This window comes from Microcaecilia unicolor, chromosome 3 (assembly GCF_901765095.1).
Source record: "Microcaecilia unicolor chromosome 3, aMicUni1.1, whole genome shotgun sequence".
In the NCBI taxonomy this organism is placed as follows: domain Eukaryota; kingdom Metazoa; phylum Chordata; class Amphibia; order Gymnophiona; family Siphonopidae; genus Microcaecilia; species Microcaecilia unicolor.
Genome location: NC_044033.1, coordinates 153,886,798 through 153,914,286, shown reverse-complemented (window position 1 = coordinate 153,914,286; position 27,489 = coordinate 153,886,798). Strand labels below are relative to the sequence as shown.

General features: G+C 41.3%; 1 protein-coding gene across 4 annotated transcripts in view; it reads left to right on the top strand.

The window, feature by feature from the left end:
- LTBP1 (latent transforming growth factor beta binding protein 1) overlaps nucleotides 1-27,489 on the top strand; it is a 565,328-nt gene that overhangs the window by 498,328 nt on the left and 39,511 nt on the right. For all 4 annotated transcript variants that reach the window (XM_030196510.1, XM_030196508.1, XM_030196509.1 and 1 more), the window contains 3 exons: nucleotides 2,725-2,811; nucleotides 6,940-7,068; nucleotides 10,486-10,626. In XM_030196510.1, coding sequence (XP_030052370.1) covers nucleotides 2,725-2,811; nucleotides 6,940-7,068; nucleotides 10,486-10,626 — 357 coding nt within the window. The remainder of the gene's footprint in view (nucleotides 1-2,724; nucleotides 2,812-6,939; nucleotides 7,069-10,485; nucleotides 10,627-27,489) is intronic.

Here is a 27,489-nt window from a genome sequence, read left to right as displayed (position 1 = left end):
TTACATGTCATTCCATGACACTATAAATATATAAAGGACCTATATTCAGCCACAGGCAATCCTATTTAACATAACCAGATACGTTCCTTGGATAAATAATCCAGTTATCTTTAACCATCAATTCAAGGTTTTAACAGGTTAAGTGTGTGATGTTGAAGATCATTGGCTACAGTTAACTGCACAGCAATGTTTCTGACCAGTTTATCTTTAATCAGGTTGTGCTGAATATTGGTATTAGCCAGGTAAATAATAACTGTACCACTCCTGCCCAAGATAACCAATTACATTTTAACCAGACAATAAATGGCCAGGGCAGGAAATTTAAAAGTGAAGATTTGTCCAATTACCTCTCAGTTAAAATCAGTGAATTTCAGCTCCGTATGCCCTAATAACAGGGCGCCTCTGTTTAGGGGGGGTGTTATGATTCTGCTAAGACTGGCAGGGGAATGACTTGGACTCGCTTCTGATTGGCCTGTTAAGGATTGAGCTGATATCTGAGGCAGCAGACATCAAAAGTCAGATCTATTTAAACCTATCTCTCCCTACAGCCCATGTTTTAGCATTGATTCCTGTCAGCTGAGCCTCTTGCCCTCTCTCTGTCTGTGCTGGTAGCACACTGTGCATCCGTTGGAGTTTGCTTACTCTTCTTGTTGCTTGTAGCTTCTCTGTGTGCTGGTTGTTCCCAGCGTATGCTTGATTGTTTCCCTAGCCTAGCTGCTTTCCTTGATTACCTTGCTTCCGTGCACCTGTGGGTGCTCTGTTTACTCTGTCTCTGTGTGCTGCTGAGTTCTGGTAAGAACATTGTTTGTTTTTCTCCTTTGTTAGCTTTAAACCTTTGACTGCAGTGTAAGCCCTGCTTCTTCCTGGCTTGCGTGTTAAAGCTGTCCTTCCCTTTAGCCTGCTTTAACTCTTTGTCTGCTGTGTTTGTCTCCTGATTTTTGTGAGCATTGCTCCTTATCTGATTGGTGTATGTAAAGGCAGCTTTCCCTGTTTGCTTGCTTTCCTCTTTCTCTCTAGTGTCTGTTATTTGACTCTGTGGCACAGCCTTGTGTATTCTTATGAGTGGTTTCCCTTTACCTTTGAGTCCTGTATGGTCAGCCTTGTGTATTCTGGTGAGTAGATTCCCTTGACCCTTGAGTGCTGTGTAGCACAGCCTTGTGTATTCTGGTGAGTAGATTCCCTTGACCCTTGAGTGCTGTGTAGCACAGCCTTGTGTATTCTGGTGAGTAGATTCCCTTAACCCTTGAGTGCTGTGTAGCACAGCCTTGTGTATTCCTATAAGTGCTTTCCCTTTACCCTTGAGTGCTATGGTACAGCCTAAAGTGTTCCTTGAGTGGCTTCCCTTTTCCCTTGAGTGCTGTGTTGCACAGCTTAGTGCATTTGAGTGCTGTATTTATGTATGTATTTATTTATTTAGATTCTGCTCACACCTTTTTCAGTAGTAGCTCAAGGTGAGTTTCATTCAGGTACCCTGGATATTTCTCTGTCCCAGGAGGGCTCACAATCTAGTTTGTACCTGAGGCAATGAAGGGTTAAGTGACTTGCCCAAGATCACAAGGAGCAGCAGTGGGATTTTAACCGGCCACCTCTGGATTGCAAGACTGGTGCTCTAACCACTAGGCCACTCCTCCATAGCCTAGAGTATTCCTATGGAGCTTTGCTCTTGTAGAATCTGTGTCCCATTCTGTCCTCAGCTTTCCTTTTTCCCCTGCGGGCTTTGCCTCTGCTATCTGTGTTTCTGTGTTGTCTGTGTTTGCATTCTCTTCCTCTGGTCTTAGCCTATACCTGCCAGCTTTTTGTCTGTCACCCTTCCCTTTTGTCACTAGCTAGCGCTGTGTGCATTGCATGTGCTCCAGTCCCTTTTGGGACCCCTCATTGTTCTTTTTCCCTTCCCTAGTGTATGACTTGGTTCCAGTTCGACCGTGAGGCCCGTACACTTGGACTCTGTACGAGTGGGTTCCCGTTCAGCCGTGAAGCCCGCCTGAGTGGTCTATCTTGCTTTTCTGGTGGTGCTAGTGGATTGTCCTGAGTGTGCGGGGCTTCGTGGCCGTAGGTTTGCTTAGCGCCTGTTTGGTCTACCCTAGGCTTTTGTCGAGGTCCTTCCTAAGCCTCGGCCTAGGCACAAGGGCTCACGAACAGTTTAACAGGTGGCCATAATAATATGAGTAATGAGCCTATTCTATAAGGACACATGTGCATAAGTGTTCTTATAAGAATACTAGCATAACCCAGCATGATCACACCTAAATGTAAGATATATAATAGTTCTGTGGCTTGTGTAAATGACCATGCCTAAATGCATCATTTACACGCATAACTTACAATATTCTCTAAATATCCCACGTAAATGTCAGCCCTACCACCCCTCTAATTATGGAATAGCGCTCAGGTGCACATCTACCATTTATGTCCATAAGTGTACACTTACCCACATTGATGGCAGTATTCAATAAATTTAAATGTGCAAAGGGCACTTAAATTTAGGTGACCTGTTATAGAATAAGGGGGTATGCGTGTATATGAATTATGTATTATAAAAATCTCATGGGCGACGATTTGAGATTTCTGCAGGGCTTAGTCAATAGCATTAGGATGTGTAGATTATGCATATTTGTGATACACTTTCTGGCCTGCAGTAGTTGATCCATTTTGCCAGGTCTAAATTTTATTTGAAGCTTTTATTTGTCGACACTTCCTCTATTTAATTTTCTTCTGTCTCACCAGATGAATTCAGTGCTATGTGTCCTGAAGGGAAAGGCTTCATCCCCACTGGTGGTGCATCATATGGTCTCAATGGACAAAGCTACAAAGGTAAGAAGCAATTATTTTGGTAACTATATATAAGGGGCCCTTTATTCAGACCATGGGAGGTAGCCGGGTTGCCTCCAGCAGTTGGTGCTGAACTCGGATATTCAATGCTGGGCCATTTCCAGTGACCATCATTGAATATCCGGTTTATTTTTGGCCGGTTTCAACTTAACCAGCCAAGTTGATATTCAGCGCTGGCCAGTTAAGTTGAGACCAGCCAAAGATAGGCCTGTTATTTCAGTAGCCTAATTTGGCCACCAAACTTAGCTGGTGATGCACTGAATATTAGTGGATAGCTGGATATAATGTGCAATATAACCGGTTATTCGCTAAGCGCTAACCACCAGTATTCAGCAGAAGATAGCTGGATAGCCTGTTAAGTGCCATTTAACAAGCCAGGAGCCATTCCTGACCAGTTAAATGGTTTTAAATATTGTATGGAAGAAAAATATGCTGTGAATATTCTGGCAGTGATATATTTTAAAAAGCCTGGATGCCTCTTCCAGTGTGCCCAGTGAGTCCTGTCTGGATTATCAAGGCTATATCCAAGCTGCCAGTCATAAAGTGTGTCATTATAGGACTCCTAAGAGAATGGTTAGTAAGATGTAGATAGGAACAACAAATATAGTTTGAAATGTCTACATGCGAATGCAAGGATCCTAAGAAGATGGGAGAGTTAGAATATTTTGCACTAAATGAAAATATAGATATAATAGGCATCTCTGAGATCTGGTGGAAGGAGGATAACCAGTGGGACACTGTCATACCAGGGTACAAATTATATCGTAGTGATAGGGTGGATCGAATTGGTGGAGGGGAAGCATTGTATGTTAAGGAGGGCCTTGAATCAAATAATTGAAAAATCTGCAGGAAACAAATACATCTTCGAATTCTTATGGATTGAAATTCCATGTGTAAAGGGGAAAAGGATAGTGATAGAAGTGTACTACTGTTCACCTGGCCAGGATGAACAGACAGATGTAGAAGTGTTATCAGAAATTAGGGAGGCTAACAAACTGGGCAACACAATAAAAATGGGTGATTTCAATTACCCAATGTTGACTGGATAAATATAGCATCAGGGCATGCTAGGGAGGTAAAATTCCTTGATGAAATCAAGGACAGCTTTATGGAGCAGCTGGTACAGGATCTAACAAGAGGAGGAAAATTTCTAGATCTATTCCTTAGTGGAGCGCATGATCTGGTGAAAGAGATAATGCTGCTGGGGCAACTTGATAAAAGTGATCATAATATGATCAGATTTCATATCAGCTTTGGAGTAAGTACACAAAGGAAATCCAATACATTAGCATTTAACATTCAAAAAGGAGACTATGATAAAATGAGAAGAATGGTGAAAAAAAACTTAGAGGAGCAGCTGCAAAGGTCAAAAATTTACATCAGGCTTGGATGCTGTTCAAAAATATTATCCTGGAAGCCCAGGCTAAATATATTCTGTGCGTTAAAAAAGGAGGAAGGAAGACTGAACGACAGCCAGCATGGTTAAAAAGTGAGGTGAAGGAAGTTATTAGAGCTAGAAGAAAATCCTTCAGAAAATGGAAGAAGGATCTGACTGAAAATAATAAGAAACAGCATAAGGAATGGCAAGTCAAATTCAAAGCGCTGATAAGGAAGGCAAGGAGGGACTTTGAAGAAAAAGATTGTGTCGGAGGCAAAAACACATAGTAAAAGTTTTTTTAGGTATAATAAAAGCAAGAAGCAGGCAAAAGAATCAGTTGGACCGCTGGATGACCGAGGGATAAAAGGGGCACTCAGGGAAGACAAAGCCATAGCAGAGAGATTAAATGAATACTTTGCTTCGGTCTTCACTGAGGAAGATTTGAGAAAGATACCAGTACCAGAAATGGTATTCAACGCTGATGAGTCAGAGAAACTGAATGAAATCTCTATAAACCTGGAGGATGTAATGGGGCAATTTGACAAATTGAAGAGTATCTAATCGCCTGGACCGGATGGTATTCATCCCAGAATACTGATAGATTTGAAAAATGGACTTGTAGAACTATTGTTAGTAATATGTCATTTATCTTTAAAATCAAGCATGGTACCAGAAGATTGGAGGGTGGCCAATGTAACACTGATTTTTAAAAAAGGTTCCAGAGGTGATCCAGGAAATTATAGACCAGTGAGCCTGATGTTGGTGCTGGGCAAAATGGCAGAGACTGTTATAAAGAACAAAATTACAGAGCATATTCAAAAGCATGGATTAATGAGACAAAGTATAACAGTATGGAACTCTAATGTGCTTATAATGAAAACAGGGAAGGAAAAGCCTCAAATAACTCAAAACCAAAATGAAGGTTTAAAGCGCTATAATGGTAAATTAGATTTCTATCCTGCTATTACCTCACAGTTCTAAGCGGGTTACAACTATTTAAGAAGCCAGTTTCATTTAACTGGGAAGAAGGGGCATAATAGTAAATTTAGTTATTAAGAATAAATTGTAAATCAGTACTTAGCGTGGGATACATATTCTGAAATAGAAGGGTTTTCAAATTTTTCCTAAAAAAATATAGGACTGAGAAGATTTAAATATAGGTGAAATCGTGGTCCATAATCTTGCTGCTTGAAATACCAACCCTAATTCAAAGAAATGTAATCTTTTTTTACCTTTTAATGATGGAAAAGAATAACCTACAGTACCAGTATGTCTTGTTCTCAAAGCATAAATGAATATAAAATGTGGGTATAAATGGTCTGGTGCCAAGCCAAGTAGAAGCTTAAAGAGAAAACACGCCAATTTGAAATAGATTCTAGCTTCAATATGCAACCAGTGTAATGATAAATAACTGGGAGTAATCCTATCAAATTTAGACAATCCAAAAATCACTCAAACTGCTGTATTTTGTATCGTTTGCAGTCTTCTCACCAAACTTTTATTACATCCTAAATAAACCAGATTACAATAATCCAATTGAGAAAGTAAGAGAGGCTGAACCAGTATTCTAAAATGATCTTGTTCAACATAGTTTCTCACACATCTCAGTTTTTTCATCAGGAAGAAACATTTCTTTTGTCAATGAAGAGACCTGTTTTTCCATGGTTAGAGCCAGTGCTTTTTTTGTGCCAGTACGCAACGGTACAGTGTACCGGCACCTTTTCTTTTGCCCCCCCCCCCCATCCGCTCCCCTGCCCTCCCCCTCCAGCCATCCCATGATTCCGTTCACTCCCCTGCCCCCTGTCCACCCATCCCGTGATTCCCTTCGCTCCCCTGCCCCCTCCAGCCATCCATACCCACCCCGCGATTCCCTTCGCTCCCCTGCCCGGCATCCATACCCATTCCGCGATTCTCCTTGCTCCCCTGCCTCCGTCGCAGCTGCCGTAGTGAAAGGCCGTCAGCCTTCCCTTCATTTCCTGTCGTGTCCCGCCCTCACGCAATGATGTCAGAAGAAGGCGGGACACTGACAGGAAATGAAGGGAAGGCTGACGGCCTTTCACTACGGCAGCTGCGACGGAGGCAGGGGATCAAGGAGAATCGCAGAATGGGTATAGATGCCGGGCAGGGGAGCGAAGGGAATTGTGGGGTTGGGATGGATGGCTGGAGGGGGGGGCAGGGGAGCGAAGGGAATCGCGGGGTGGGGATGGATAGCTGGGGGGGGAGCAGGGGAGCGAAGGGAATCGCGGGATGAGTATGGATGGCTGGAGGGGGGGCAGGGGAGCCAAGGGAATCACTGGGTGGGTATGGATGGCTGGAGGGGGGGACAGGGGAGCCAAGGGAATCATGGGATGGGTATGGATGGCTGGAGGGGGGCAGGGGAGCGAAGGGAATCACGGGATGGGTATGGAGGGCTGGATGCCTTTACGGTACTATGTAAGCCACATTGAGCCTGCAAATAGATGGGAAAATGTGGGATACAAATGTAACAAATAAATAAAGACTGGCCAAAGTTTAGTAAATAATGAAAATACTGAAAAATCATACATCAGAAATGTGGTACTTCATTTCTCATAGGGTTGACATTACCACTTTCTTCCTCAGGATAAGATGTTGTGTTGGTTATGGTTGGTTGGTTGGTTTTTAATACAATATGGCTCATGCACTACACATGACAATTTATACAACTTTGTGATTGTTTATGGGCATTCATATATGTGCTGTTTTCCCTATAGATGCTGATGAATGTCTGCTCTTTGGGCAAGAAATCTGTAAGAATGGTTTCTGTTTAAACACTCAGCCTGGCTATGAGTGTTACTGCAAGCAAGGTACCTACTATGATCCAGTAAAGCTTCAGTGTTTTGGTAAGTCTTATGTGGTAAATTTGTAACATGCTTTGGCACCACAGAGTTGAAATATGTGCAAAAAAAATATATAAAACATTGGAAGGCACATGGTGGCATGCTAATTTAATATATTGGATAGTGCACCCATAAATTTTGGTACTTAACACGTCAGAGGAAGTGGAATGCCCCCATTGTGTGTGGCACTTAACCTAAATGGTAGCACTATCAGATTAATACATGTGTTGTCAGAATAGATTTATAAAACCAGGCAAAATATCATTAGTGTCTTATTCTACAAGAAAGAATTATCTGCTTGCAGAAGTATAATCCTAGCTGATCTGCCTACTTATTTTAGGCCAAGTTGTAAGGAGTTTACTTTCAGAAGGGATAATGCCAATAGTGTTCAGCGAGCCAGTGTTCACCCAATTTTGAAAAGCTCTTCTGTAGACCCTGGTGCACTGAGCTCATACCATCCTATCTGTAGTTTACCTCTTTCTTGCTAAGGCTATTGAGAATGTAGAGTTACATCAGCTTCAGGATTTAGTAGAACATTCTATTTTGGATCTTCTACAACATGGCTTTAGGAAAGGTTATGGAGTTGAGACTTTGATGGTGTCACTGAGTAATACTGTTGTTGTTTTTTTTAGGTTTTCCTAATACTGATTGTGCTTTTTTGATGCCTTTTTACTTAGATATATCCTCTGTCTTTGACTTATTAAATCACAACATTCCTCCTTGTTGTTTATTATCTTTTGGGATTGCTTCAACTGTTTTGACCTGATTAAAACTCTGAAAAGAGTAGTCAAGTTAGTCTGGTGTAACAAAATTGACAGAGGCAGGTGGCACCTTTTAGACCAGTTTATTGAGGCATGAATTTTCGAGGACCAGAATCCACTATGGAGCTAGAAAGGTCAGGCCTCACTAAATTGGTTGTTTTGGCATGATTTCATCTGTATTTGCTTGAATGTACTCAGCAAGCCAGGATGGGACACACATTTTCAGCTTGGCTTGATGTGAGGCACGTGGCTCAGTAGTGCTCTGCCCTACTGTTCATATTTACAGCCCGTGTCAACTATTGTGGAGGTTTTTATTCACCCATATTTATTCTGATAACATCAATTTATACTGTTAGGCAGCCAGTTAACCACTATGTCTGAATTTTTTCAGGCTGCTTCCATCTGGCTGGTAAAAACATAGTTTGAAGATTAGTATACATAAAACTGAGGCTTTTGTTCCTACTTGCAATGCAGTTTCAGTGGCCATCATCAATTTAGCTAGGTGGTGATGTGCTCCTTCTTGGGTCTGAACTTAGATATCTTTGTGTGATTCTTGACTCCCATCTTGTTGTACCTTCACATATGATGGCTGTTGGGTGGTTTGCATTATTTAAATAATTCTACAGTGATTGTGGCCTTATTTAGATTTTGCTGATTTTTGTATGATTTATCAAGCATTGCTTTCTTCTTGTTTTGACTTGTGTAATGTTGTTTTGATGGGACTCCCAGCAACTATACTAAGGGCTCTACAAGTGGCAAAAAATGGAAAAGCCTGGGTTTTGATAAATAAATGTCATATTGCTAATATCAAACCATGTTTGGTAGAGAAATTCATTGGTTTCCAGTAGGGTTTTGTGTTAAATTTAAGGTGGCCATGATGATACTTAAAACCTGTCACGGATTTCAGCTGCAAGTGTGCTGCTTTAATTGCAGCCCTGTAGTTTCAATGAATTAATTAGATTTTGCCACCTTAACACCTTTGTAACTACATCTGCAAAACAAGCCAGCAAGCAAATCACTTACAATAGGACACATTTTGTCTATGCAGTGAGTATATGGAATGCATTGCTAAATGAAATACTATCTGTTACTGATTTGATGATGTTTCGGAGGTATTGTTAAGGTGCTTCTGTTTACTCAGGCCATTGGTGGTGGTTAGATTATTTCTGTTCTTATTTTTATGCTGAATTTTATTTTGTCTGTGTATTTTTCTAAGTTTTATATTTTTATTGTTTTTTTTTAATTTTAGTTCACTATTATTATGTATAAGCCTCTCAAAAGTTTGCATATGGGTGACATATATATATTTTTAAAATAAATAAATATAACATGAACGCGTGTTTTAAGTGAATAAAAATAATCAATGTAGTCTCACTGGTTTACTTCACCTCAATTACAAAACGCTCTCCCTCTAGAGTTACATGAGGGTCTATTTTTGTAAGGTTTAGACCCTTGTCTTGAGTAGAGAGATGTGGTAGCCATGTTAGTCCACTTTTAAAGGTAAAATAGAAATAAAATAAAACATGGAAAAGAAAATAAGATGATACCTTTTTTATTGGACATAACATAATACATTTTTTGATTAGCTTTCGAAGGTAGCCCTTCTTCGTCAGATTGGAAATAAGCAAATGTTGGTAGATGACAGTATATTTAAGTGAAACATCAAAGCATTTCAGTGACAGTCTAACAGGATGAGGGTGGGTTAGGTGACAGACAGGGAGAGCTGGGTGGATGACTGACAGGGAGATATGCATGGAGATAAGAGGGTGACAAAGCAGTAAAATTTTATGGTTTTTGGGCTAGAAAACCAAGATATTTGTTAAATCCTGTCTGGTGGGTGTCAAAATATTTAATCATTCTGACTTCAAAGGTCTTACGTTCCTGTATTGTTTTAAAGTTCCCTTTCAGTATTCTTACCATAAAATCACTGGTGCAGTGTTCTGGTTTTGTAAAGTGCTGCTCCATAGAGGTGACATCCTGGTTGGTACTGGCATTTTTCATATGGTACTTTGTAAATTAAATCTCTTCTTTAGCATCTGACTTGTTTTTCCAATGTAGCACCCTTCAATGCATTTTTCACACTGAATGATATATACCACATTGGTAGATGAGCATATGAAAGATTCCTTAATGTTGAATATTTTTCCTTTGTGAATGACCATGGGATCCTGTGAAATGTTTTGGCATAGCTTGCAGCTGGATATATTGCAAGGATGTGTGCCATTCGCTTCTTTTTGAGTCTGTGTTGAGAGCTTACTTCTAATTAGCTTGTGTTTTAAGTTGGGTGGCTGTCAGAAGGCCAGCACTGGTGGGGATGGGAATATCTCTTTCGGTAATTCATCCTCCTGGAGTAGTGGCTGTAGATCTTTTATTATTTTTCTTAATTTTTCCAGCTCTGGGTTGTATGTCTCTATAAGGAGGATTCTGTCTGTGGCTTTTTTTTTCCTTGTACTGTCCCTCATCCACCCAGCTCTCCTTGTCTCTCACCTAACCCACCCTCACCTAACCCACCATCACTGCTGATTACATAAATACTTCTAGATGTTGACCTGAATAATTTGAGGAGACCTTATCTCATTTTGATAATAAGAGAGAGATGATTTTACTAATTACTGTTACCAAGGGTCTGTTTCCCAATAGATTTCCCTTTCTTTTTAAGATACTGATGAGTGCCAAGATCCAAGCAGTTGCACTGATGGCCAGTGTATAAACACAGATGGATCTTACAATTGTTTCTGCACTCACCCCATGGTTCTGGATGCTACAGGAAAAAGATGTGTCAAACCTGCAGAATCAAGTGGTAGGTTTCACTGTTCAAAGTTTATATGCAAAGCAGTATCTGGTACGAATGTGTACAGGCAAGAAAGTTTGTATTAGTTTTAGTTTTCATTGACTGTTTCCTAATTTTGGGGTATTTTTCTCAGTTTTGCACATTTGTTTTGATAGGGAGTTTTTAGTGTGTGCTATATCGCTGTAAAGCTCACTAACCAACAGATAAGTCAGTGTGCATTAAATCAATTAAGGATGCGCTACATTTATTAAGGTATACTAACAAACTGACTGTGCACTAGTGAATGCATACCCCTAGTATCTGACAAAATTAATGGCTTGGGTATTCAAAAGGACTTATCTTTATACTGGCCACAATGAATTTTCAATGGCATTATACAGATTGCAGAGTTTCCAAGTTATCCAGTTCCAGAGGAGAGAGACTTTTGGTCAGTCCTGGTTTTACATCCCAAAGCAGGGTAGGATTTGTTGTCCCTGATTCTACTCATTGAAATCAATGCTGCAGGTCCCATAATGCATCAGGATGAGGTTGTCAGAAGTCCAAGACTGGCCTAAAATCTCCCTACTAGAATTGGGTAACTTAGAAGCGCTGAGACAGTGCTTCTGAAAATTCGTAGAGACCACTCCAGTAGTACCTGGATATAGGTGGCCTGTTATAAACTATCCTTTATATGAAGGCCAAGTAGGAGCCTATTATAATCCTATTTCATAAAGACACATAGACCTACTTGGGAGCAATGACATTTTGCTTGACTGAGGATAAACAGGCCAGAGGGAAGCAACAACACAAATCAAACGCGAAGCAATAGCACTGTAGTGGGTTACAGATGGAACAACAAGGCAGAGCCAGGGCTGCCGAGAGAGACACAACTGGGTCCAGGGCAAGACGGACCCCCCCCCCCCCCCCCATACACACACACACATTTGGGACACCCAAGGGAGTTGGATAAAACCCATTCCCTTACCTTCTGCATCTTACTGCCCCTGCGTCCTGGGATGATTGCATTAACGCGATATCCCGAGTCACCCAGGTTATCACATTGATGCAATCATCCGGGTCCTGACCAACATGTAGGAGAAGGACACACCTGAAAGAAGCTTGCTGAGACCGGGCCCGGGGAATTTTGCTCCCCCCCCTCTCAGTACCCCTGGGCGGAGTCAAGGATCAGAGGGAGTGGATTTTATTTGAAGACCTGTGTTTTAGTGAATGCCTGCGTCGGGGTCAGAAAGTTGCTACAGCAGTGCAAAGCTCTCTTTATCAGTTCCACCGTAACAGTATTATAATATCGAATAAACAGATTTGTATGTCCTGCAGCTATAACAAGCGTGGCAGCAGTGTGTGTCGAGTTGCATGACAGGCTGGGGGCCTTGCCATATATGAATGCTTAGTGGAAGTTCTTTTTTGCTGCTATGTTTGTTATAGCTGCAGGCCAAATGAATCCATTTATTTGATATTATAATACTGTGACTGTGTAATTGATAAAGGGAGCTTTATACTGCTGTAACGACTTTCTGACTCTGAGGATAGCCTGCGATATTTAGCTTTGTGTTTTAATTTAGGACAGTAAAATGGCTTTCCTAAATTAAACTTCATGGCTATACAGACAGGAACAGAATATCGCAGTTGTCTGTAGAGCCGGTAGCAGTAATCAGTCTGTGTGCATGTTCAATACCACTGATTAGAGGCACTGAATAAATGTTATATTTTTTAAATAATGCACGTCGCATCAGCTGAATGTTGACCAATAGAATTTTAACAGTTGCTGTTTTCTTAATCATGGCATTATTCATACTGCCCATACTGTATTGATTAAAAGGAATTTTCAATTACACTGGATTAGTTGCCTATACATATTAATATATTATGAACTCCAAAGGCAAGTTGTTTTGGCAACTGCAGCGAGTGTTAACAGTAAATTTGAGAGGCTGAGATCATATTCCACATATCCTGGCTTAGAAGTGAGGATCATTACTGTCATCGTATGTGCAAAACTGACCCATTTGGAAACATTACCCCCGGATTCTATATAGTGCAACCTACGTTGCACACGTAAATCCGGTCATAGTCTGAATACCAGTTTGGTGAGGTGTGGAGTATCTGGTCAGTTTTTGATTATTGTGTAGTATGGGAATTATGTTGTTTTCTGCATGTGGGGTGGTTAGCGTTGGGTGGATCAATGATAAGGAGTAGATTATTTGGAGTGATTTGACGGTATTCATTTTGGTAGCAATCTAGTTGGTCTGCTAGTAGACCGTGTTCAATAGGGAGGGGTGGGGTTCTTCTTTGAATTGTCTCCTGTCGGTTAATAGCTTCCACTGTGAATAGACATTGGGCTGTGACGCATCGGGATGCCCCTGAGTCGCTTTCTTAGCGGGGATTTCTGTTGTTGACTAGATAGCGGTATTTGCTCATAGTCAGATGTTTAGGAGTGTAGCTCCAGGGCACAGAGACTCCATAATTTTGAGTGGTGAATCCGTGGTTTGAGGTAGGTATTAAGGAGCCATCAAACATTGAACAGGATTGGAGATAGTGGCACCCTGCAGTCAGGAGACCAGGATGGTGAGAGAGAACCTGACAACGTCACCTGATACGATCTAGATTCTAGGAAGCCACGGAACCATTGTTGACAGGGCCGTGCCAACCCGGTAAGCAGGGTAAGCACGGCAGGGGGGCGCCTGCCTACAAGGGCGCCGCCGCCGTCCAGTTCTTTTTCAAAATCTAAATTAAAAAAAAATAAAACTTACCACAGCGGCGCGGCGCCTATGCGCATACGCTGCTGCCTTCCTGCGCGCAGCGCACAGCTCTTTGGCACTGCCGCCCAACTGTTCCCACGCGTGGCGGCGCGGATGCGGAGTACGTATTGTATGTGACATGGTTATTTGGACCACCAGCGCCGCCGGGTGTTGCCGTCATTGGAGTGCTGACTGCTGCTGAGACTGAGAGGCAGTGGGAGGCTGAGAGCCGCTGCTGCCTTGGATCCTCTGGGGAGGTCAGCGAGCTAGCCTGCTGCTGGTGTAGCGACGAGGGTGAGTTGCGAGGAAAAGCTGTCTTGTGTTTTTATATTTTATAGTTTTAAAGTAACTAGCAGTAGCAGGGACCTGCTGAAACTTGGTGGAAGGGCCTGTACAGGGTCATGACACTGAGATTGTCATAGCCTCTTTTCTGTCCCTATCACCTTCTCTCCCATTGTCTCCTCCCTGTTCCCAGCAGTGTATGTATCAGTTTCTCTCATAAAGTTCCATTAATCCCCTTCCCCCAACACTCATTCTGTCGACTCTTCTACCTCACACCCCATGCTAGCTAAACACAGAGAAATTCCATGGTGGTTCAAGTCCCAATCTTTTTTTTTTTTCTCCCCAGACTAACTCAGTAGCAGTTTCTTCCCATGATCAGATTCAACCCCCAGCTTTCTCTTTCCTCCTCCAACTGAGCGCTTATGTCTAGAAGAGCAGCTTGGGAGGTCTAGGAGACATGTCACTCTCATAGCCACATGGCCTAATTCAGGCCCCCTTAAGCTCATGGGCAAAATGAGTAGACTTTCTTAAGGCTCCCTGCTACTTGTCATGCAGCCTGTCTCCACTACTTGGTTCTCTTCTACACATGTCCTAGAGACCTCATCCTCATTTGACCTGAAACTTCCAATAACATCATTGTAGCAATGGGAGCTTTCCCAAGGCTTCTATTGCTGACAATTCCTGTCAGTGTGGCAAGTGGTGAGCAATCATTTTCACGGTTAAAAATCATAAAAAATTATTTGCGATCAAGTATTTTGCAAGAAAGGCTTGTAAGCCTTGCCATGATTGCTATTGAGAATGATATATGTGCCCAGTTAGATATTAAAGATTTAATTACTAATTTTGTGAACATGAAAGCACGAAAAGCTAAGTGGTTGTAAGGGAGCCCCGAAAAGAAAAAAACAGTTCATGTCAATATGGGGCCGATATATACAAGGACTTAGTCCACGGGGGCGAAGTTTGCTCCTTAACCTATTGTGATTTGCCTTGGAAGTACACATGGTCTGAAGTTTAAACCCACTATCCCCAATATTGGTTGGTACACACAGAAGATTTATATATTATGGTATCTGTTATACCATGTTTATTTCCTCATCAATAAAAATGTTGAAACATAAAGAAAGCTAAGTGGTTGTAAACCCTTTATTTGTTCAGCAATCCCACAAAGATGCACTCCATCTTTCAGCTCCTATTTCCTTTGCATCTTGTGCCAAACCAGGGGGGGGGGGGGCGCCAGAGACCCTTGGCACGGCCCTGATTGTTGAACCTTCCCATAGTCTGAATTGGTCCAACAGGCTTAAAAGCAACTCATGATCAATGAGGTCAAAAGCACTTGACATATTGAATTGCATCACTAAAAGCTTAAAGCCTAGACTGATTGCTTTCCTAAAATCAGATACTAAGGTGATTACATTCCTAAATCTACACTTCCCTAGCTGCAAAGGATTAAAATATAAATTAATACGTTCATCCAGTTTTTCTTACATAGGAACACAGCTTTGGAATGCATTACCACTTGATGTGAAAAAATAAGCGACCTAATCAATTTTCGGAAATCACTGAAGACCTATCTCTTTAATAGAACATATCACAACGATCCATCACTTGAACTTTAGTACATCACTGTTTTAATTGTTATTTCATCATTGATCTCACTATACCTAATGTTTTATTCCACTATGTTACTCATATTCTTGTGTTATTATTGATTGTATCTCTACTCAGTCTTGGCAATAGCCAGGGCGGAATATTGTAAGCCACATTGAGCCTGCAAATAGGTGGGAAAATGTGGGATACAAATGCAACAAATAAATAAATAAGACTGTCACGGTACTATAACAAGGCCTAAAGCCTGGCTGGATTTATGCAAAAGGGAGAAAGAGGAAAGGTGATTCATAAGTTGAATACCAACTATTCCCTCCATTACCTTAGTCAACAATGGGATAGAAGCGACAGGCCTGTAATTAGTAACGTCTCCCAATAAAGCCGAGATCGGGGTATGTATTATGGAACCTTTCCACTGAGGAAAAGCACCCTGCATAAATGAGATATGAGCTTGAAGAAAGTCAGTGAATCCTGTTGGTGCAGTTTTTAATAAATAACTTGGGCAAGCATCTAGAAGGCAATGTGAGGTAGAATACTTTCTGAGAAACGATTTGACAGTCTCAGAAAGGAGGACCACAGTTGGTCAACTGCAGTCCAGACTAGGCTGCTTGATGCAAGATTGAACGCTAGTGGTCTTAAGTTGCAGTACAGCTCCCCCCCTAATTTTAGTTACTTTTTTTTTTTCAAAGTACATGGCTAATTGATTAGCAGAGGGAGTGGCTACAGTTACTGATGTTAAGTTTTTGGTCAACAGAAGAAACAATTAACGAAATCACTGACTTTCGCAAATCGCTGAAAACCTGTCTCTTCACCAAAGCCTATCACGAAAATCCATAACTAATTACAACATAACACCACTCATCCCTTACCATGATTATCTTTTATAACTGTTTGATTAGACTAATTCATGATCCTTGTTATCCTTGATATCTCTGTAACATCAATTGTATCTTCGGTGCCCTGATATGGTGATGCCATAACAGGTCTCTGTAAGCCACATTGACCCTGCAAATAGGTGGGAAAATGTGGGATACAAATGTAATAAATAAAAATAAAATAAATACAAATATTAAGAAGGCTAAAGAGCTTATGGGTATTTAAGTGGTTGCAACCAATTTGCTCTTTATAGTAGAGGCTTTTAGTTTCTACAATCCTTTTCTTATAATCCCTGATAGCCTTCCTCCAAAGCATTTTGTTCTTGTCAGATTTATTTCTGAACCTCTTTCTCTCTAATTTTCTACACTGCCTCTTCAGGAGGAGAATATCTTGATTGTACCAGGGTGACATTCTATGGGTGAGTTTGGGCAAAACTTTGATGGGAGCCATATTTTCCAGGGTAGAACTACATAACTTATCCCATTTGCACAAGAAGTCCTCACTGTCTATGTCTGGAAGCTGTGGACTGTCAAAGATTGCAGACCAGAATTTTATGGGATCAATTCTGCCTCTCTTTTTAAAAGGAGGAGATGTGACAGTGAACTGAAAAGATCTAGTAACTTCCCTCCAGTAAAGAGTGAACTCCAGAGTCTTATGGTCTGACCAAGGGACCTGGCACCAGGATGGGTCACCCAGGTAGTAATTCTCCATATGTATAGTTCTATAAGCCAGAAGATCCAGCAGATGACCCCTAATGTGGGAGGATTGGGAATGTGGCAGAAGGAATCGCCAGGAGGCGAGAAAATCAAGTAAGCACTTTGTCTTAACATCCCTAGGATTATCAAGATGCAAATTAATATCACTTACTAATAAAATATTTGCAAACATAACACAACTATTTGAGAGATATTCAGTAAAACTGCTTTTCAAGGCAGACCAGCTTCCTGGAGGACGATAGAAGAGAACAGGGTATATGGGCTCCAACAATGCATGATCACTTAAATTGCAGGCTATAATTTCAAGATCAAAAGAGTTCAGTTGGGACAATAGTTCTACTTTGAAGAAGGCCTTATAAATGATGGTGATTCCACCCCTTCTCTGTTTAGCTCTAGTTTGATGAAGGACCTTGTAACCCGGGGGACATAAAGCATTGAGTAAAGGATTCTCTGTTGAACAAAGCTACGATTCAGAGACCAGCAACAACCCAAGTTATTTCTCCACCTACCAATCCCTAATAACATCAGTTTTATTGACCACCAACCTAGCATTTAAATACCCAATTTGAATAAGCAGGTAGTTCAGTCTCCACCTCTTAATTGAAGGTAAAATGATTAAATGGCATCTGGAGAAGAAGGTTCATTGCCTCACATGAGCACAAGAGAAGCTTGACTGGAATAAGGTTGTACAGGCAGGGACTGAGCGATTAATCCTATGAGAGATTATAATAGGGATCGAACATGGAACCTGCAGCACAGCAGCATGAGGGCAGAGCAACACTACATAAATCAATAAGCAGCAGAGCCAAGGAACAAATTTCACTCGACGCAGCATGGTAAAAGTCACACACAGATTGTCCAGGGCAGACAAGGACAGTGGAGGTGCCCTACTCTTAGGATCCATGCCCGACACCGCCCGAAGTTCCATATGAATGGACGCACAGAGGACTGTGCCACTTTGGCACACCCCTTTGGCATGATCCTCGGAGCAAGGTCTCCCTATGTTGTTAGAAAATGGCAACGTGAGCGCTAACAGCACTATTCAAAAGACATCAGTCTGTATACTGGCAAGAGAGAAGCTTGTCCGGGCAGGAAGGACTAATAGCTGATAAGTGTCCTGTGGTTCAGAGGTGAACTAGATGCCTTGGAGCAAGGTCTTCTTAAGTTGTTAGAAACTGCTGACATCAGCGCTAGCAGTGTGATTCAAATGACAACAGTCTGTATGCTGTCAGGAGAGAAGTTTTCCAGGCAGTAAGGTCTCACAGCTGATGTGTGCTGCGACTGAGAGCTGACCTAGATGCCTTGGAGCAAAGTCTATTCACTGAGCCACTTGCTTCGTTTTGCCTTTTCGGGGCAGTATTGAGCTAATCTACTATACCATAAAACCACTAATTTACAGAAGTAACGCAACAAGGACCCTACATAGGAAAACATAGCAACATAAATATTGCAGTGGGACCTAGAACACCAGTATATCTATTGGGAAACTGAGCAAGCTGAATTACTACAAATCTTTTCATATACAAACGCCATGCAAACAGAATACCTGGCCTCAATTGCAAACACTGAACACAGACAGACCTTGCCAAGCACAGAATAACCAACTACAAACTTAAAATATGTAGACAAAAATTAAACTTAAACCTCAGGAAGCCATACTCTGTATGCAGTGCAACACTAGAGAAAGAGAAACACCACCCTGCACTTAGCAAAATATAAAGAAAGTAGAGTAAATTTATTATAAAACTGCAGTTTTTCTATTCATGAAATTAAAATTTAATTCTTTCTTCTACTTTTGTTGTCTGGCCATTTTATTCATGTTTGTCCTAGTATCCATTTTCTACTTTCTGCTGTCTTTTCTTAATTTTCTTTCCAGGGTCTTCAGTCCATCTGCCACTTCTCTCCCTCCCTCTCCTTCATCAATCTCTGACTTTACTTTTTTCCTTTCAGTTTTCCTCCATTTATTTTTCTGCCTCGCTATCTGCTCCTACTTACAGTTTTCCATCTCCCTCATCCTATTAATTTCCAGGTTTGTTTTTTTTTTTTTGCTAATTCTCTGCTCTTTCCCCTCTTCCAGCATCATCTTTCTCTTTGTAGAGCACCCCTCTGTATTTTCACTCTTCTGACCAGTATCTTCTCTCTCTTTTTCCAACTCCATCCAGCCATATCCTCTCTCCCCTCCATCCCCTCAACTTTCTTTCTCCACCTCCATCCAAGATCTCTCCCTGTCACCCTACTCCCCTCTCATATCACTATGTGTCCCTCTCCCCCTTCTCTGTCAGCATCTCCCCTATCTCCCTATTCCTCTCATGTCCAGTACTTCCTTTGTCTTTTTGCTGCCCCCACATGTCCAGCATCTCCCATCTGTCTTCCTATTCACGCTACATCCGGTATTTTCTTCACCCTACAACCCCCATGTCCAGCATCTTCCCATGTCCCTTTTTTCCTCCATATCTGATCTTTTATCTCCTTTCTCCCTAAGCCAGCCAGTCAACTATCTTCCTTCATCCCATTCCAGTACTTCTTCTCTCTTCCCCATGTTGATCTGGCATCTCCCTTCTATCCCCCTAATCCTCCCATGAGTACTGTCTCCTCCCCCCAAGGAAGCATATGCCCTTTCTTTCTATCCTTCCCTTATTCAGCATCTCCTCTCCATCCAGCATCTTCCCCTTGTCTTCCTACTCCCTCCCCCCATGACCATCATCTTTCTGTCTCCATATGCCACCCTCTTATGTCCAGCAATTCCCTGTCCCTGCTCTATCAGGGTCCAGTATCCCCTATTATTCCCACCCCCACCCAGTTCCAGTAACTGTTCTCCACTCCTCCCCTATGCTGATCCATCATCTCCCTTCTATCATGCCAATCCCCCCTTTGTCTACCATCCCTTTTTCCTAAAACAAGCATATCCCCTTTTTTTATCTCTCTCCCCAATCTAGCATTTCAATTTTCTTCCCATAGCTACTGGCCCTGATCCAGCATTGTATTTTATTCTTATCTGTTGCCTCCTCCGGCACTTGGCTGATTTCAGCCCTGCCCTCAGCCCCAGTCCCACTAAACTGGACACCGATAAAGGAGACAGAAGCTGCAGGTCCTTCCCTCTTGCCTTGGTTGCTATAGGCTCTGCTGGTCCAGATCCCGCCCATCAAAAACAGGAAGCGAATTTGGAGGGTGGTGGGATCAGGACCAGCAGAGTCTGTTGCAATGCAGGCAAGGGCCCCGCAGATTCTATCTCTTTTATCACTGTCCAGTTTAGAGGAACTGGATCTGAGGGCAGGGCTGATGGCAGCCAAGTGAGTGTTGTGCAGCGTGGAGCCAAGGTTTAAATCTGCTACTGTAGCTCCCAGCTGACTGTGCACCGGAACTGGAGTGGCAAAGGGTGGCCCCATAGTGATGACTATGCAAGGTGGCAAACCAAAGTAACAAGATGGTAACTGTAGTCAGAAGGATGCAATGCTGCATAGAAAGAGATAAGCTGCAGAAGAAAAGAGGTATTGATGCCCCTTTACAAGTCATTGATGAGGACCCACTTTGAGTGTTAAGTTCAGTTTTGGAGACCGTATCTCACTAAGGATGTAAAAAAAATTTGAAGCAGATCAATTAAAAGCAACAAAAATGACATCAAAATCTCTTTTGAGAAATACGAACTCCCCCTTAAATCACAAGTCAGGAACCTTTGGAATACAGCTTGACTCAACATTTATGCTGATCCCCTAAATCCAAGCAACATTCAGTAGAAGCTTTTATCATTTGTGACAACTATGCTATGGGAATCTACAGACTGATAAGCCTTTCTTCAGTGATTGTAAAACTAATGGAAAGTCTGCTGAAAGAAGGATAGTGAACTTCCTAGAATCTAACCAGATTCAAGGCATATGGGAGTGGGGGTGGGACTGGAAAAAAGGTGGATAGTGTGTGTACAGGAACTGGGTCAGGATAACAGGTGGATGGAGTGTGTGGGGGGCTGGAATAGGTGTATGTGTGCATGCCTTGGGAATGGGGTGGAGGTCTGCAGGTAGGTGCTTGGGAAACTGCTCTGGTGGTGGGTATTTCTTGCCTGGGGGAATAATGTGGGAATTCCATTCAAAAAATTACAAATAAAGTATGCAGAATTTTCAATTTTTTATGCAGAATTTCCCCAGGAGTAACCTAGACAATAGTGATCATTACACAATATGATTTGATATAAGAAGCAAAGCAGACTGCAAGTACTAAATTCAAACAATCTGACTTTAGTAAAATGGAAGAGTACCTGAAGAAAGTTGACTGGATAGGTAGACATAGGAGAAGTGGAAGGGCAGTGGTCCAAGCTGAAAGCAGCTATTAATAAGGCAACAGATCTTTATGTAAGGAAAGTAAACAAAAGAAAAAGGAAACACATGGTTCTCCAGACAAGTGACTGAAAAATAAAGGCAAAAGAGGTGATGTTCAAGAAATACAGAAGAACACAACAAGAGTAACACAGAAAAGATTACCAGGTAAAACTGAAAGAAGCAAAGAGGGAAATACGGTTAGCAAAATTACAGGCAGAATCAAAAATGGCTAAAGATGTTGAGAGGTGACAAGACTTTTTTCAGATATGTTGGAGACAGGAGGAAGGCTAGAAATGGAATTGTAAGACTGAAAGCTGCCTACTGCCGCTATGTTAAGAGTGATGAGGAAAAAAGCGGACTTGCTAAACAAGTACTTCTCTTCTGTGTACACAGGATAATCCTGAAGAAAGACCATGATTGACTGCAAAGAGTATATATGGGAATGGAGTAGATATTACACTGTTCACAAAAGAATGTGTTTATGAACAATTTGAAAAACTTGAAAGTAGGCAAAGCCATGGGGCCAGATAGAATACATCCAAGAATATTGAGGGAACTCTGAGAAATACTGGTGGGACCTCTTAAGGATTTATTTAAAACATTTATAGCCTGCCTATTAATTAGGCAGGTTACAAAATAAACAAGCACAGTAGTTTTAACAAATCCAGCTTCTCCTATATAAGCACGCAACTCTAGAATGCACTACCAAAAGCTGTAAAGAGCACGACCACCTCAACTTCTGGAAATCACTAAAGACCAACTTGTTTGAAAAGGCATACCCTACTGACCGAACCTAAATGCCTTAACCCAGCAACACAAAGAAACAAAAACTTATAATGAACTCTATATAACTCCCCTTCTCTACGATCCCCTACTGTGTCTATAATATATTTATCTCACTGACTATAACATCACTCTGTATTTGTTTCACCACCGGAGGTAGCTACTACCTCACGGTACTATGTAAGCCACATTGAGCCTGCAAATTAAGTGGGGAAAATATGGACTACAAATGTTACAAATAAATAAAAACAGAATCAGCATATATATTATTGTTTCATTTTCGTAAAATAAATACATACTGAATTAAATCCCAGAATATGCTGTGCAAATAAAAATGCCTTTAACTGTTTCTTTAAAATGTCAAGGATTACAGACAAGTGGGATATGGTCCCACTTCATAAAAATGCAAACAGGGAAGAAATAGGAAACTAAAGGCTGGTAAGCCTCATTTCAGTGGTTGGAAAAGCAATGGAGATGCTGCTGGCACTAGATGTAATCTACTTGGATTTCAGCAAAGTCTTTGATATGGTTCCTCACAGGAGGCTGATGAATAAGCTGAGCAGGATGAAGTTAGAACCCAAAGTGGTGAACTGTTTTGGAAACTGGTTGACAGACAGACAACAGAGGATGGTAAATGAAACCTGCTAGAAGAAAAGGAAGGTGAGTATTGGAGTGCCTCAGGGATTGGAGCTGTGGCCAATTCTATTTAATATATTTGTGAGCAACATTGCCGAAGAGTTAGTAGGAAAGTTTGCGTTTTTGCAGATGACATGAGAATTACAAACAGAGTGGATATCCCAGAGGAAGTAGAAAACATGAGAAGAGATGTACAAAAATTATAAGAATGGTCTAACGACCGGCAGTTCAAAATTAATGCAAAAAAGAGCAGGTTGATGCACTGGGGATGCAGACTCCAAAGGAGAAATACCAGATTGAAGGTGAGAGACTGATAAGCACAACTCAGAAGAGAGACCTTGAGATGATACTATTTGAAGACATCAAGGTGGTAAAGCAATGTGATAAGACAGTGGCTGTAGCCAGAAGGGTTCTAGGCTGCATAGAAAAAGGTATAAGCAGCAGAAGAAAAGAGGTGTTGATGCCCCTGTAATAAGTTTTTGGTGAGGAGTATTATATTTAGTTTTAGAAGCCGTATCTCACTAGGAACGTAAAAAGACTTGAAGCATTTCAAAGAAAAGCTTCAAAAATGACATCAAAATCTTATTGGGAAATATGAACTCCCCCTCTAATCACATGTCAGGAGCCTTGGAATACAGCTAGTCAACACTTATGCTGATCTCCCAAATCCAAGCAATATTCAAGAACTGATTCTATAATTTGTGACAATTACGCTGCCTCTCTCCTTACATTGAAAAGGCAAGTCTTTTCACATTTGTGCATGCTGTGATAACATCAAGACTGGATTACTGTAATGCACTCTACACTGGTCTGACTAAATAGGGTTTGCACCAGCTCCAGTTGATTCAAAATGATGTAGCAAGACTAATAGAAGGTTGTAAGTGACGTTACCACATCACACCATTTTTGCAAAAACTTCCCTGGCTATCAGCATAATACAGGGCTAAATTTAAAACTCTGTGTCTGATCTTCAAGACCCTTAAAGGAAATGGGCCACAGTGCTTGATGAACAGGATCGCCCTCTAAACACCTCCAAGGTCACTAAGGTCCTCCCAAGGAGTATCCCTAACCACACCCTCTCCAAAGGACATCATATGATGTGATACCTGCGAGTGAGCCTTCTCTGGAGTAACCCCCACACTCTGGAATGCAGTTCCTGAAAGGCTTCACTTAACACAAGACTATCTCTACTTCAGAAAAGAGGTGAAAGCTTGACTCTGCACCCAGGCCTTTAATGGAAGAAGTAGCTAACTTGATGGTCACACTCACTCAAGGAGTAACATCAGCTGCACATAATGAAGCAGGACATATTTATCCACTCTTGTCTTTTAAAATGTTTTATTGTGTTGACATTGTAGTATACTATGCCATACCCTGTATTGTTTGAATATTTTTACAGCTATAATTATCTATTACCTATATTTTACTTATTCTTGCTGTACACTGCCCCAAGTGAATTCCTTAAAAAAAAAAGTGGTAAATATGTCTAATAAATAAATAAATAAATAATTAAAAAAAAAAAAAAAGGGTTTCAACCAAAAGATGTTTGAGAAGAGACTTGAGAAGCTGAGTATATGTATACTCTAGAGGAAAGGAGGGATAGAATTTATTTATTTTATTTTGTTGCATTTGTATCCCACATTATCCCACCTATTTGTAGGTTCAATGTGGCTTACATTGTACCGTAATGGTGATCGCCAATTCCGGATCAAGAAATACATAGTGGTATTAAAGTTCGTACATGATAAAGTAAATTAAGCAGTCAAGTGTACAAGTTTTTTTCCGTGGAAGAAATCAAGTGGTATTGTGTTAAAGTTCAGTAGTTGACAGTGCAGGTGAAGTAGGGTTAAATGGTCAGTATTCTCAATGGAGAAAGGCAGATAGTGGGGTTCTCCAGGAGTCTGCACTGGGACTGTTGTTTTTTAACATATTTATAAATGATCTAGAGATGGGAGTAACTAGTGAGGTAATTAAATTTGCTAACAACACAAAGTTATTCAAAGTTGTTAAATCACAAGAAGTGATATAATACAGATATTTAAATATTTGAAAGGTATTAATATGCAAACAAATCTTTTCCAGAGAAGGGGAAGTAGTAGCACTAGAGAAAATGAACTTAGTAATGTCAGGAAGTACTTTTTCACGGAGACGGTGGTGGATGCCTGGAAAAGAAAGGAACTCCATGTCCAGAGCCGTAGCGAGGGGAGCTGACACCCGGGGCGGGTCGCCGCTGCGCATACCTGCGGCGAGGGACGGGCGGGAGGGCCAATCCGCCCCGACTGCACGTTGCTGGGGTGTGTCGGCTCCGCGCTGATTCACTGCTCTCTCTGTCCCGGAACAGGAAGTAACCTGTTCCGGGGCAGAGAGGGCAGTGCACCAGCGTGGAGCCGACACCCCCCAGCGGCGTGCACCCGGGGCGGACCGCCCCCCCGCCCCCCCTTCCTACGCCACTGTCCATGTCCATGATAGAAAAAAGCTAGCATTTGCTCAGAGATAAAACAGAAAAGGAATGAAAAAAAATCTAATTGGTCATACTACTCAGTAAAGAGATAGCTGTTTGTTATTTTTCACCCGTCTCCTGTGGAACCATCCCGTACTCTACGTTCTCTAAAAGATAATAGACTAGTTCTCCCACACCCTTCTAAAGCTAGATGGGAATCCAAAAGATCCAGCACGTTTTACTTTATTTCACCAGTACTTTGGAACTCACTACCACAGTGCCTTCAACTTGAAACATCTTACACATCTTTCCATGCCCTATTGAAAATTAATTTGTTCCAGCACGCTTTCTATACTTAGGTCTGGGTTGATACTGCAATGAGAGGTCAGGGTTGGGCTGAGTTGTGAGCGATGTTGGTTATGTTGTCTGTGCCTGTAGGTATGTTTGGCTATTATGTCTTCTGCATTTTCGTTGTCTTTGTATATGTGTTTTTATGATGCTACCATCTTTGTGATTATGATTACTGTTTGAATGATAACGGTAGTTTATTCTTTCCTATCTACAAATGGCATTCCTTTCTGTTTTCTTGTTTTTATTGTAAACTGCTTTAATTTGCTTGCAACTAAAGCGGTATAGCAAATTTAATAAACGATAAACCATCAAATGCAACATTAAATGCAAAAGCTTACCGCACCTTTGTAAACAGGATGTTCTACACAACCGAGTCACTTTTAAAATTACTCCCTAAGTGGGCAATTCTATAGGAGGGCATCTCTTTTTAGGCACTCCAAAAGTTTGTGAAAGGCACCCAGATGTCATTACAGAATACTAGCATATAGAAAACTGCTTAGGGTGCTTGTGCACATGAGACTAGATTCTATATATGGTGCCTGAGAAATCGGTGCCGAAAATATTTCTGCCTAGGTGAATAGAATAAGTAAGTGGCAGTTAGTGGCACCAATTGGCTTGTTAAGTAATTAGTTGTGTGTGCAAATCCAGAATATGACTGGATTTGCATGCACAATTTCAGTCACACTATACAGAATCCGGGGGATAAGGGCTGATTTTACCTAGGTTAAAGTGCACAAGGTGTACCTAAATGTAAGTGCACAGTTATAGAATTGCCCTTTAACCCGTCAATTCTATAAAAGCGCCTAAAATTGGACATGCAAATGTGAACGTAAGCCCAATTTAATTGAATAATGAGCCAAATAGCGCCAATAAGTGGGATCTTAACAAGCAATTATTGCTGCTAATTAGATTTTATTTATTTATTTGGGTTTGATATACCGCAAAGTAGATCCAGACAGGCAACTAAACAGTTTACAGAAACAAATTACAAAAATGCAGTGCAGATGAAGATGCTAAGGGAAACAATAGGGGAGGACAAAGGGAGAACAGTCTGTGAAGGAAAGGACTCAAAATCCTGAGAACAATGGTGAGTCCTAAGAAGGACTTTGAGGGGCCCTTTTACAAAGTGGCAGTTGAGCTCCACACCAAATCGACACTACTGCCCGGGTAGCGTGCCCACCCAGCAGTAATTCTGAAGTTGGCGCATGCTGTTTCCTGCAGTAGAAAATATTTTTCTATTTTCTACTGTAGGGGGTGTTCCCAGAGGTAATTGGCAGCGCGGCCACATTAGTGCACTGTATGAGCACCATGCGTGTAGCGCGTGAGCCCTTACCACTAGGTCAATGGGTGGCGGTTAGGGCTCAGGCAGTAACTAGCCGTGTGCTACTTTTAATTCTAGTGCATGGCCATTTACTGCCCCCATTTAAAAAAGCCTTTTTTTCCCAGCTGTGGTAAAAAAAAAAATGGCCCAACTTGTGCCAAAAACATGTGCTCACACTACCGCAGGCCACTTTTTACCACAGCTTCATAAAAGGACACCTGAATGAGGGGAGGGAGGGAGTAGGGAAGAGAGTTCCAAAATGTAATTAAAATTTATGAGCGTAAATTTAGGCGTGAGTCCAAAGAGGGGGCATGGCCATGGGCGGATCAGGGGCATTCCTTTATTTTATGCACGTTGTTAGAGAATAAAAGCGATCCATGTCTGTTTTAGGCACAAGGATTTACTCAAGATTCCTGGTGCTAAGCGCTGTTCTATAAACGGCGCCTAACTTTAAATGCTGTTTATAGAATGACACTTAGGGCTATTTTTTTCTACGCCAATTTTTTAGGTGTCATTTATAGAATTCAGTCCTAAATGTATAGCAAGCTATTTTTTCTGAAAAAGGTACAACTAGCTACCACAAAAAAGCAAAGAATAACTTTAATAACTTTACTTTGCATCGATCTTCAACACAATTATATTCTGCTCAATAATTTACCATTACTACTAATAAAGATAGTCTAGTCTGCATTCAAGGAGAAAACATAAATGAACAAAACTGGATTATTCACAAACTGTCTGCAGATACATGAACAACTTTAAGAAAGGCAAAATTATACCTTTCTAACACATCTTTCAGTTCTTTCTATTTTCAGCAAGT